General features: G+C 37.4%; 1 protein-coding gene across 1 annotated transcript in view; it reads right to left on the bottom strand.

Moving 5' to 3' along the window:
* The window catches only part of MCTP1 (multiple C2 and transmembrane domain containing 1), a 148,635-nt gene that overhangs the window by 22,960 nt on the left and 111,472 nt on the right, over nucleotides 1-14,203 (bottom strand). Inside the window, exon 17 of the mRNA XM_026672656.2 lies at nucleotides 10,193-10,246. Coding sequence (XP_026528441.2) covers nucleotides 10,193-10,246 — 54 coding nt within the window. The remainder of the gene's footprint in view (nucleotides 1-10,192; nucleotides 10,247-14,203) is intronic.

Here is a 14,203-nt window from a genome sequence, read left to right as displayed (position 1 = left end):
AGTGAGATTCAGAACCTTTGGGGCTGGTTGGTAGCTCAACAGCTCAAGTCCTAACCCCAGGATCTAGGAACTGTTAAGGTAACGTCGGAGGATATAAGCTGTTCCAAGTAGGGTAGTTTTTTTGTAGAATCAGGGTATTCAAATCTGAAAAATTCAGAATTTCCAAATAGCTAGGTAGCCCTTTAGGTATTACTCCAAAGGCTCCAATTACAATTGGGATAACACACGATTTCTTTTTCCAAAGTCACTCCACTTCAATTTGTAAGTCCTGGGTACTGTGTGATTTTTTTCGTGCTGCTTGTCTTCAATTTGTGCATCACCAGGGTTGTTGTTGTTGTTGTTGTTGTTGTTGTTGTTGTTATCTCTTTTATTCATTAAACATGAAACTCGGTCAACTGAACATTTAAAAATGTATCACAAACAGGGATGATATTCAGCCGGTTCTGACAAATCCTTACAGACCGGTAGGGAAAAATTTGACTGGTTCGGATAACTGGTAGGGAAAATTTTGACTGGCCACGCCCACCCGCCGGCCTCCAGCCTTTGGCCTTTGCCTCCCAGCAATTTGCCCTCCTGGCAGTAAACAGCCTGTTTCAGTTTCAGCACAGTCTGATTAGCACAAGCAGCTGATTGTCGGTTGGATTGGCTTCTGAACATCAGCTGTTTTGCCATAGCCTATTGCTGCCTCTGCATGCCCCATTGCATCCCATTTTTGGCCTCCATGCGCCCCGTTTTTGCCTGTTACGATCCCAGCTGCCTGAAAATGGGGCGCGAGGAGGCCAAAAACAGGGCATGCAGAGGCTGAAAACGGGATTCAGAGACTGAAAACGGGGTGCACGGAGGCAGCAATAGGCTATGGCAATCTCTGCAGCCTGAAACACCTGATGGTTGGAGGCCGAACCGACAATCTGCTGCTTGTGCTAATCAGGCTGTGCTGAAACTGAAACAGGTTGTTTGCTGCAAGGAGGGAAATTGCTGGGAGGCAAAGGCAGTGTTGTTTTTTTTGTTTTATCGCTGTGCATGCGCCCTCAAAGTGTGTGCACACAAGCAAAGCAAGCTCTGAAGCAAGATCCGAACCAGCAGGAAAAATTTTTGAAACACACCACTGATTACAAATATAATTGACTGATGCTAATGGTTGATACTGGTTGCTGCCAGCATCCTAGATATCAACCAAGTATCTTCTTAAGATGTACGATGTTCTGAGTAGCAGTTTTTTGCAGTTCCACTGGTGTTATTGCAGGAAGCTGTAATTTCTTGATGTATTTTGTAAAATTCTTGGACATGGTACCAAGTGCTCTAATGACAATAGTATCACTGTTACATGTTTCATCCATAATCGTGTAGTTTTGATGGCCAGGTTGCAATATTTTGTGATTTTTTTCCAGTGCTTTTTCTTTGACTCTGGTGTCTCCTGGTACAGCAAATCAATAAATTGTATGCTATTATTATTATCATCATTATCATTATCATTATTATTTTCATTACACCTGAAACTTAGTCAACAGAACATTTAGAAATGTATCACAAATATTATTGACTGGCACTGATGATTGACATCCTAGCATCCTAGGTATTGATCAAGTATCTTCTTAAAATGTACGGTGGTCTGAGTAACGCAGTTTTTGCAGTTTCACTGGTGTTATTACAGGAAGTTGTAATTTCTTGTTGTATTTTGTAAAATTCTTGGACATGATGCCAAGTGCCTTGATGACAATGGGTATCACTGTCACATGTTTCATCCATAATCGCGTAGTTTCGATGGTCAGGTCTTGATATTTCATGATTTTTTTTTCTAGTTCTTTTTCTTCAACTCTGGCATCTCCTGTGCATCGATATCAATAAATTGTACACATCCATTATTATTGTTGTTGGTTGTCGTCATCATCATCATTATCATTTTTTAAAATAAAAAATGATAGAGTAGTAACTCAAGATGAGTCAATAGGGTTCATTAGCTTCTTTTTCTTCTTCTTCCATTATTAATTTCTTTTCCTCCCTTCCAAATACAACAAAATATAGGAAAATCGGTTTGCAGAATTTTAAGAATTCAAATCCAGAGCCCTGGCAAATACCACCCACAAACCCAAACTATGGTTAAGATACATCGATGACACATTTGTTATTTGGCCCCATGGAAAAGAAAACCTAAACAATTTCCTAACACACTTAAATAGCACACACCTCAAAATCAAATTCACCATGGAAAGGAAACAAACAATTACCATTCCTAGATGCACTAATCTACAAAAAAACAGATGGCACATTAGGACACACTATATACCAGAAGAAAACGCACACTAACCGCTACCTCAACACCCAATCCCACCACCACCCAGCACAGATAAACTCTGTGGCCAAAACACTAATTGCCAGAACCAAACACCTGGCAGACAAGACACACATAAAGACTGAACTATGCACCCTGACCAAAATACTGACAGCCAATGGCTTCCACAAAAGCAAAATCACAGGCCTGATCCACAAAAACACACTGAGACATAATGGAGACCTAGAAGATGAACAGACCTATGGAACAGCTGTCCTGCCCTACATAAGAGGTACTACAGACAAAATTAGTAAGATACTACACAGACATCACATCAAGACTGCCTTCAAAACAGACAGAAAAATAGCAGCTATCCTAAGAAACCCCAAAGATAAAATTGACCTGGAAAACCAAGGCATATATGAAGTCCCCTGCGCATTATGCCCTGCCACATACATCGGACAGACCAATAGAAGAATAAGTACCCGCCTTGACGAACACAAAGATGCAGTAAAAAAACTGGAACACACTTCCTCACTAGTCCAACACATGAAAGCCACAGGTTATAGCATCGATTTCAATGGCACCAAAACCCTAGCCACTACAGAAAACCCCAGTTACAGATTATCAGAGAAGCCATAGAGATTGAAAAAAGACCTGAAAGCATGAATAGAAGAGATGACTCCACCGGACTGTCAATTATCTGGAAGCCTGCACTCACAAAAAAATCTCCACACCACAAGCCAAGCAAACACCTGGGCACAAACAGACCCCGCCGATACCTCCAGCCCAAACACACCCCAGCCAGCCACCCAGATAAAACCTAGCTTCCTAATAAATAATAGCCGGCCATTCAACTGAAGCCAAGCCGTGCTGAAAGCCCCCAATACACAAAACACAATGTTGTCAGGTAATCAAGACAAAAAAACGCTGCAATACAGAAGATATTAGAAACACCAATCAAGCAGAACACAGCAAACTCCAAGAACAAAAAACACAGACCGAGACTCCCAACCAATCAGGATGAAGAAAAAACCATTCTAACAAAGCACGAGACTAGCACCAAATTTAAAACAGAAACATCTGTGAAAGCCTGACACACATGATGAAGACGAACCCAATACATGAGCCTGATGATGACAGATGAGATTCTGCCGAAATGTCACTACAACTTTAAAAGCACAACTATAAAGACGTGGGAAAATACCCGAACAAAGCTGAATACCATACATACACACACACATTGTCTTGAAACAAAATATATTGAAATTTGCTATTAAAATGGTTTCAAAAATAAGAAATATCAATGCCACATTTCTGGCAGATTAAAGAAAAATGTTTTGTGCAAAAGACAAGAGTAAGAACAGACTAAATGACATCCTTCTTGAACGCAATATAGCTGCCTCTACAGATATGGGGAAATAAAAGGAAATAAAATATTAACTCACCTTTCTTAGTCTTAATAGAACTTATCTCAAGTTGGCGAGTTTTGCAGTTATAGGATGGGCAAATTAATAATGAACAATTCTCTCTCAAAAATTTGGAGATTATCCAGTCCAGTTCCCAGCTAAGTGCAGGAAACTCACTACTACAGTATTCCTGAAAAACAGCCCTCCAGCTTTTTTTAAAATACTCCTAATGACAGGGAGTCTATCACCTCCCTAAAACAGTCCACTCCATTGTTAAACAGCTCCTGCCACTAAGAATTTTTTTCCTGATCTACAAACAGAATCTCCTTCCTTGTAATTACAAACTATTGTTTCCTATCCTCTTTTCTGGAACAGTATGAACAATTCTTTCCTATCTTCTACATGAAACAACCACATTGTTTCATTCGTTTTCTCTTCACCAGACTAAACCTATTAGTGCCACCCACATTGTTTTTATGTTTTTTTTTCTTCCAGGTCCTTTACCATATTGATTGTTGATCTCTTTTTTTTTGTTTTTTTCTATAATGTAACACCCATAATTGGCTGTTATGTTATAGGACACAAAATAGAAAATAATGATTTGCCTTGATCTTGATGGTATTCTTCTACTGATGCAACCAAAGATTACACTTTCTTTTTTTTCAGAGGGATCATACTTTTGGCTCAAATTCAACTTGTGATTCTACCAAGACACCCAGGTCCTTTTTATGTGTACTGCTGCCCAGAATAGACCCGCCTCACATCTCTGATTTATCCTATCCAATTGCATTTGTCCCTGTTGAAATATATACTATTGGTTTTTGCCTAATATTCCAGTTTGGTAAAATTATCTTAAAACTTGGAACTGTTCTTTAAGTATTTGCTTTCTCTACCCCTCTTCCACAAATTATTAAATGTGGTGGCACTGGTAGGGTTTGTCTGTTGAAAAAAAGACTGTAATGAAATAATGATACTTGATACACCCAGGCATAGAATACTGAAAAACAAATCTTCAGGTTGGTATGTTACATTCTTTACTTGGAAAAATGAAGGACTCATTTGTCTGGCAGTGAATCTGTCAATTAAGCAGAGAGGATAGTTTAAGTAACAAAAATTAAGGCAAAGAATCAAATTTACATTTTCTGAATCATTTCCTTTTTCAGTTCAATAGTGACTAAGTTATTTTTGTTGCAGCAAATATAACTCATTTTTAAGGGAACTATGTTAACAAATGATTTATGTGCTGCCTTTAGATCAAATGAAATAATTGCAACAGTTAGTAAGATAGGCTGAGCTCTATAGATTGAGAACACATTTTACAATAGAAAGAAAGGCTGACTATTTCCTCCCAATCAAAACTTTTATAGTGTTACTGAATGACAGGCTTTATAAATCCTATTTCTTGTTTGGGAGAAATTACCTCAGCAGTTTAACTTAAAGTAGGAATGCCTTGTTTTTCATGTAAAAATGCCTGTAGTTACAATTGGACGTATGAAAAGACTAAATAATTTACTGCAACAGTACAAAAATGTAGTAACTATCCAGATTTAATCCTAGTGCCTGCCACAATGCATTGTTACTAAAAACAGGCTACAATGGGGGGAAAATCTATTGGGCAGAGGGAATAAATGGCAAGCCTAAACTCAACAGAAATTACCAATAATGATTCAGATTTGATTACTTTCTTTTGTTAAAAAAAACATATGCCATAAAAGCCCAAATGTTTCACCATCAATACTTACTGATTTAAGAATGTATTGTTGATTTTATAACACCGGTTCCTTGGCCTACTTGGTAATATACAGGGCCAATATACAAGGAAACAGGCGCAGAGTATAAAAGAGTGCCAGCACAGAGAATGAAGAAACAATTTCTATTATAACAATAATTTAGAAACACTAAAAGGTTTCTAAAACCAAGGAGCAGATCCTCACAATCTAGGCAGCAAATGAGCCCGTGACATTGTGAATCTAAATTAGCAATGGTTTTCTTTAGATAAAAGTTTGTCTACAGTTTAAACAAATTTACTCTTGATCTTACACATATGTACAAAGAAGCCTTTACAGTTACCATTAACATTCATGTAAATAAAGTTGCTATATTAGATGATACATTTACTTTGGTGCATGCCAGTTTCCTGGTTAGTTTTAATTAAAGGAATATTTAAAAAAATAAAGTCAGATGGAGTAGGGAACTAGGTAGTTAAAAAGAGAAATGTCCTAATGACATATCATCTTTGCTACAGCAGGTGCTCACCCCCCTTGATTGTAAGAGTCCAACATCAGAACAGGATGCAATCCCACATCTGACTTTAATTTCAAACTAATTGACAACATCTGCTTAGGTAGCCTGTCTAGCCTTTTGCTAGAACTAAAAAGAATTGTCTTCAATTGCTTGTTCTCTCAAAAAACTTCACAAACTAAACTATTTCATAAGTTAATTGTGAAATTACAATGAAAGGCAAGATCAAAATGCGGTGTGTCATAAGCTCACTGAAGGAAATCTGGTATATAAATATATATTTATATATTATATAAATGTAATAAAGAAAGTACACAACTTACTACAATAAAATAAAGACTGGGTATTGCTATGATAAACAAGTTCCAAGAATGGAAAATCAATAACAGAATTAGAAGAAGGTCTTCTAATCCAACCTCCTGCTCAAGCATGAGACTCTATACCATTTCAGACAAATAGTTGTCCAATCTCTTCTTCAGAACCTCCAGTAATGGAGCACCCACAACTTCTGAAGGCAAGCTGTCCCACTGATTAATTTTTCTAATTGTCAGGAAATTCCTCCTTAATTCTAGGATCTCTTCTTGATTGGTTTCCATTAATTGTTTCTTGTTCTGCCTTCAGGTGTGCTGGAGAACAGATTGACATCCTCTCTGTGGCAGACTCTTAGATATTGAAAGCCTGCTATCGTGTCACCCCAGGCTTCTCTTCATTAAACTAGATATACCAGGGGTCATTCAGTCACCTAATAATCTTTGTTGGTCTTCTCTGCACTCTTTCTAGAATCTCAACATCTTTTTTACATGTGGTGATCAAAACCGGAAGCGATATTCCAAGTATCATCTTGCCAAGGCCCTTATAAAGTGATACTAACACTATGACACAATAATGATTAGGCAGTGCTCAAGAATTATCAATTATCAATAAACATCCAAAATAATATGCCTGGGATCTAAAAGCTGTACTATTTTAGTCAGTGAAGTCAATGAAGTAGTTAGCGTTGGTTTAAACTTCCTGAGGGAATATCCAGATCTTTGATGCCCTATGAAATGCCAACAAGGTTGGGTCATCCAAATCATCAGGGAACACTTCAATACAGCAGACACTGCGACAGAGAAGGCAGTTTTGTTTAATAGAGAAGTGCTATATATTTACATTGTACCCATGAAAGGAATATGGTATATTTGGGTGAGAAATATATTTTATAGCCTCCTAAATGTTCAGTTGAAGGAAGCTTCTTAGAGAATGGCTTAATTTCATGTAATTGCCAGTGTTATAACATTTAAGCAGCTATTTGAAGATGCATTCATCTACTAAATAACTCATTTTAATTTTAATAAGAGAAGGTAGATAGAGATTATCATCATCTTTTTTCTGTAATTAAATTGTGCACTCTTGCAAGCAATGGTGAATTTTGCATGTTGTTCTGAACTGAACCAACAATCTATTTTTCCCCATAATGCAATATATGCTTTCATTACTATGTGTCGGCAATAGGTTCTGTATAAAAACATAACTATTATCTTATTTGAAAATGAACATTTCTTATATACAGAAATAATACATAAAATATGACTTTATATAAATTGAACAGTGTCTGAATAATATACTATATCTATTACTGAAATTATATCTGAATAAGAAAGATTTTTAATCAGAACCACTCTGCATAAATTCCGCGAAACTTCTTATGCAAGACAAGACTTGTAACAGACATTGGGATTGATTATGGTTATCATCCTGCAACTTAGTCAGAACTATCAAAACCCACAATTCTATTCCAGCTTAAAAAAAAAATGCTTCTCTGGATGCCCACATAGACTTGGTTGAGTAGCAAATAAGTTACCCACTCATTTTGCTTAAGTGTCTAATCTCTACACCAGTTCTGAGGAAAGAGCCTTATCATAATCACCTAACAATATGCTAAGCAAAAACACATGAAGCAGCTAAGGGAAGTGTGCAGAGGTCTTTATTAAATAGAAAACAGGTGCTGTAGTTCTCAGCGTTATAATGCCCCATTTACCCCCAAGTCAAAAGGTTACTGAACTAATAGTTGCCTTGTGGTAATCGGGGAAAACTAGGTTACTTTGTGTGGCTAGACATCTGGGACATATTTTATATCCTTGCAATATATGCTTCAATTTCAATTAAAGTGAGGCTTTGGCAGGTTTATTAATTTTTTTTATGTTTATTCTATAAGAGGACCCACTGACCTCACTTTACTATTTTACCAAATGAGAAAACAGAACAATACCGAGAGCTAGAGGTCACTACAGCAGAATTTACATTTGTTTTCTCTCAAAACTCAAATTATATATTCATTTAAAATGGAAGTAGTTAAATTACTTATGATTTAATCTAATTTACACTATGCAGAAAACACTCAACTGAGAAAAATATTGTTAAGTTTGCTTTGAAAAACAACCCATTGCCAAATCATTCTTTATAAATATTTCCACTAGATATTGTGCATTAGATATGGACATATAATCATTTTACTTAGAAATTATTCATAAACATTTAGTTTCTATGTTAAAAATATACCATTTCATGTAGCTACAAAGTCACTCCTATTTATTTGGCATTGATAGTTCAATTTAAAAGTGTTTGGAATTTTACAAAGTGATTCAGATGGCCAATATAGTTGATATAGTTCCAGACATTAGTTTTTATTTAAATTATTATTGTTCTCATTTTTTTATAGACAGTGAAAGATGTTGATTTATTGTTTAATTACTGAATAAGGTAAGTCCTTTAAATACTAACATCATAAGCAAAAGTAAATTAATACACACATGCACACATATAAATACTAATCAGAGAAAAGAGTAGGTAGGTTATCTAGTTTAAAGAGATTTTAGTTATAAACTTCTAAAAGTACAAAAAAATTGATAATGAAATATGCTCAAGTGCTAAAAAAAAACCTCCCAAATTGATAGCAGACCCACATTTATCAGAGGGAAGATGTCTTTGTGTTAAAGCTCACTATGCTATAGGGTTGACCTTCATGATAAATCATGTATTGTACTGCTAAGCATTTTGTAATGAAAACAGCACATATGGCTTTGCATGGAAGAAATTTAGGTGTGACATTATTTCATGATTGCAGCTGTTATCAAAATCATTAAAATACATAGATAAAAAACTATCACCATGTATTTACTAAATGTGGACTAATAAAGATATTCAGAGGTTCGTCTTTCAAAACACGTACCTTAATTGTTCAGAGTAAACTAATCACAGTAAATTTTCCTACATGTCAAATGTTTTCTGGCTGCCAGCCTAAAATTCCTGTAGTGATATAGAACTGTATGTCTCTACTAGCAACAAAGGTCAAAGGCATATATTAAGATAGGTTTTTTTCCACTGTTATTCAAAAAACCGTTGATGGTTTATTAAAACAGTACGTGAAGGTCAGCATTTTCTGCATTTAAATGGAACACATTAGAATAATCTGAATTCACTCCATCAGTATCTTCATTTTAAAAGTTCTTAAAAGACATTTATCTTGCTGCACTTTTCTTTCCCATAAGTCAGCCCTGCCAACTAACATCACGGTCTCTTTCGTACAAGGTCATTCTAATTTCCTCTCTATGCCTCTTCCTTCTTCTCCAGGGACAGCCTTGCAGTCCTATTGCTTGCTTCAATAACCAGTATTAACTAGCTGTTATTTACTCTGGTGGAAATTCTCAGCCCAAATAGCAGCCTAGGAACTGAGCAACTTTCTCAATAGTTGAAAGAGCAACCAATCTCTTAGACTGATGCTGGGCCACACAATGCCAATCCTGAATCCATCGATACGAGGCAGATGAGAATTGTGATTATTTAAATATCTTACAGAGTGAAACACACATCAAACACTCTTCTACCAAGTAATTCTCAGAAAATTACAGATGGCAATAGACCACCTTCAAACAGTATGGTGTTTCTATTTTTACAATACTCCTCCCACCTGGAAGTACAGCCCTATTTGAAGTACTCCAGAAAGGACAAATTTTAGTCCTTCAAAAACAATTGTCACTGCACTTTTCTTCACAACAGCTATCAAGTTCCAGACAAGCTGAAATATATTTATTCTTGAAAGAAGAGGGGGGGGAGAGAAATGGCCCAGTTCTGGACAAAAATATATAGTGGGGGAGGAGGGGAGGGAAAGGGAATTGTTAAGATGATAAACCGCTCTGCACTACAAAACACTCCCGTTCCTTTTTAACTGCCTGTAAGAGCAGTTTGTGTGTACTCCCATCCCTAGGTACCAGGTGCCAGGAAAGATAATTACCTTGTCATCTCTGTCATCCTCTTCTTCCTCGTCCTCTAGCATGTCCTCCACTAGCTGCAGACATAAAGAGTAGCAATTATCAAGAGCTTAAAAAGGAAAATATTTGTTTCTTTAACCTTTTTGTAGTTTAAATTTTTGTCAACGTGCACATTTTCTTACAACATTTGGTTGATCTAGAAACAAATATACTTTAATATACTATGTAACATTACCAAGCATATCCAAAAGTAGATAGCTCCATTTAACCCTCCTATGTCCATTTAACCCTCCTATGCTGCTACCAACTGGTTAGGTCAAAGAATGTCAAATTTTAACTGTAATTACTCAAAATAATTTAATCTTTGTTCAAATTAAACACAATTCCTACTAGGTACCATACAATCTATGATTAATCCAAAGCAGAGAAGAATATGAGAGCGTCTAAACTCCTCAGTCTGGCTGTACAAAAAGAGGTAAGCAGGATGAGAAATTTAGAAGTTCACTTCTTAATTCTTCTTTCTTCTTAATTTTGCAGGAATTAAAATTAATGTTGCAAAAAATGGTGAAACAATTTGTGATCTCATGTTTCAAAACCTCAGCATTTTGTATTTGCATCAATGCAGGATACAAATATATGAATCATAGGATTGTGTCATGATGTTTTGTTGTTGGCTGCTGCTTTTCCTCCCTATAAACACCTATGCATATTTTATCAGTTTATATTTAGAGCAAACCAGAACATTTGTTACTGGATTTATTTCAACCAGATGCAATTTCAACTTTTGAAGTTCTACAGTCCTTAAAAGCCAATAAACCTTTAGAGCAGTGGTTCTCAACCTTCCTAATGCCGCAACCCTTTAATACAGTTCCTCATGTTGTGGTGACCCCCACCATAAAATTATGGCTCGGTTCCTAAGACCACCGAAAATATGTATTTTCCGATGGTCTTAGGTGACCCCTGTGAAAGGGTCATTCGACCCCCAAAGGGGTTGCGACCCACAGGTTGAGAACCACTGCTTTCGAGGAAGCTGATGGAAATTGATATAAAAAAGTTAACTTTATCTTCAGAATAAATGAAATTAATTTCATATTTTTTCTGGAAATGAGACTAATTGAATACATTTACTTTAGGTACATAGACCATCTAGAGTATTTGCAGTAAGGGTTAGTTAAAATCACCCTGATGACAGAGACATAACTGAGAGAATTCGAGAGTATTCACCAATATAATTTTATCTCGCCCTATTGAAGTCTTGAGCTGACTTCAGCCAAGTTATGCATACAACTCTGAAACCCATTATCCCATTTATGTTAAGGAGATATATACATGCTCAAAAAAAATAAAGGGAACACTTAAACAACACAATGTAACTCCAAGTCAATCACACTTCTGTGAAATCAAACTGTCCACTTAGATAGCAACACTGATTGACAATCAATTTCACATGCTGTTGTGCAAATGGAATAGACAACAGGTGGAAGCATAGGCAGTTAGCAAGACATCCCCAATAAAGGAGTGGTTCTGCAGGTGGTGACCACAGACCACTTCTCAGTTCCTATGCTTTCTGGCTGATGGTTTGGTCACTTTTGAATGCTGGTGGTGCTTTCACTCTAGTGGTAGCATGAGACAGAGTCTACAACCTACATAAGTGGCTCAGGTAGTGCAGCTCATCCAGGATGGCACATCAATGCGAGCTGTGGCAAGAAGGTTTGCTGTGTCTGTCAGCGTAGTGTCCAGAGCATGGAGGCGCTACCAGGAGACAGGCCAGTACATCAGGAGACGTGGAGGAGGCTGTAGGAGGGCAACAACCCAGCCTCAGGACCGCTATCTCCGCCTTTGTGCAAGGAGGGACAGGAGGAGCACTGCCAGAGCTCTGCAAAATGACCTCCAGCGAGCCACAAATGTGCATGTGGCTGCTCAAACGGTCAGAAACAGACTCCATGAGGGTGGTATGAAGGTGGGGGTTGTGCTTACAACACCGTGCATTTGCCAGAGAACACCAAGATTGGCAAATTCACCACTGGTGCCCTGTGCTCTTCACAGATGAAAGCAGGTTCACACTGAGCACATGTGACAGACATGACAGGGTCTGGAGATGCCGTGGAGAACGTTCTGCTGCCTGCAACATCCTCCAGCATGACTGGTTTGGCAGTGGGTCAGTAATGGTATAGGGTGGCATTTCTTTAGGGGGCCGCACAGCCCTCCATGTGCTCGCCAGAGGTAGTCTGACTGCCATTAGATACCGAGATGAGATCCTCAGACCCCTTGTGAGACCATATGCTGATGCGGTTGGCCCTGGGTTCCTCCTAATGCAAGACAATGCTAGACCTCATGTGGCTGGAGTGTGTCAGCAGTTCCTGCAAGATAAAGGCATTGATGCTATGGACTGGCCTGCCCGTTCCCCAGACCTGAATCCAATTGAGCACATCTGGGACATCATGTCTTGCTCCATCCACCAATGCCACATTGCACCACAGACTGTCCAGGAGTTGGGGGATGCTTTAGTTCAGGTGTGGGAGATCCCTCAGGAGACCATCCGCCACCTCATCAGGAGCATGCCCAGGTGTTGTAGGGAGGTCATACAGGCACGTGGAGGCCACACTCACTACTGAGCCTCATTTTGACTTCTTTTAAGGACATTACATCAAAGTTGGATTAGCCTGTAGTGTTTTTTTCCACTTAAATTTTGACCATAACTCCAAATCCAGACCTCCATGTGTTGCTAAATTTTATTTCCATTGATAATTTTTGTGTGATTTTGTTGTCAGCACATTCAACTATGTAATGAACAAAGTATTTAATAAGAATATTTCATTCATTCAGATCTAGGATGTCTTATTTTTGTGTTCTTTATTTTTTTTGAGCAGTGTATTTTCTTTGCTATATCGTATTATTAAAATATCTTTTCTTTTATGTATACTGAGAGCATTTGCACCAAGACAAATTCCTTGTGTGTTCAATCACACTTGGCCAATAAAAGAATTCTAATTCTAATCAGGAACTGTGGATTTGTGGACCATGAAGATTGGACAAAAAAGATTGCTGTACAACACTGGAAGGAAAAATCTACTACAATATTTTATTTGCAGCAATAGAATCCTGATATTTGTGTGTTAATATTTGAATATATTTTTCCAACAACACAAGTAAAAGGGAACTTAAGAAATATTATTGAAATGCTTGCAGTTGTTATTTTTATTTCCAGCCTTCCTGCTTTTACACTTTTTCAAAGTTATGCCGAATAATTTTGATGTTTATGGATCCTTAAATGTTGTTGCATGCTTTCTTCTATTATGTATTTTAGGATTTTAAATGCCATCTGTTTGTGTCTGTGCATGTGTGTGTGTGTCTAAAATGGCAAGATTGCAATTTTCAATGTGCGTGCAACAAATACAGGTCCATCTTGCACTTGTAGATATTGCCTTTTCATTGGGGACAGCCTACCTTGCTTGCATCTCCCAGTTTCCCTTTTCAAATGGCTCAGTTAAAGCAATGGGATGCAGCTGATGATATGAAGCCACACTGCTTAATGGGTTGATATTTACACCCAGCTATGGAAAACAATTAGTTAGTCCTCATTTAACAACCACAGGGGCTGGCAACCTGGTCATTAAGTGAAGCAGTCACTAACTGAAACCACACTGCATTTACTTACTTCAGCTTTCCTTTGCAGAACCGCACGCAAGTATTGGGTGTAAAGTTATTTTTATCACCATCGTAATTGTGATTGTTCACTGCATGAGGCAGTGAAGAACTACCTCCACGGAGTGTATTTTGGTTACAGATGGCAAGGAGAAAAAGGGGGGAAATGTAGGTTGATTTTAAGCTACACTGAGAATGCATGAGCTACTCACATGATTATACTCCCAAAACAAGTGGATACAAAAGAAATCCTGGTATATTAACTTTTCATGTCCATTTTTCAGTCTAATACATTCTGGTAAAAACATGATGATATATTAATTAAAAATTACATTTTCATTCTAACAATGATTTTTCCAATATTCCACCATACTTCCCTTGGAAATTCA

Source organism: Notechis scutatus, chromosome 2 (genome assembly GCF_049901735.1).
Source record: "Notechis scutatus isolate UNSWTSFEM ecotype Mainland chromosome 2, rNotScu1.2, whole genome shotgun sequence".
Classification (NCBI taxonomy): Eukaryota; Metazoa; Chordata; class Lepidosauria; order Squamata; family Elapidae; genus Notechis; species Notechis scutatus.
The sequence above is the reverse complement of the archived record's forward strand: the minus strand, read 5'-3'. Positions and strand labels throughout refer to the sequence as shown.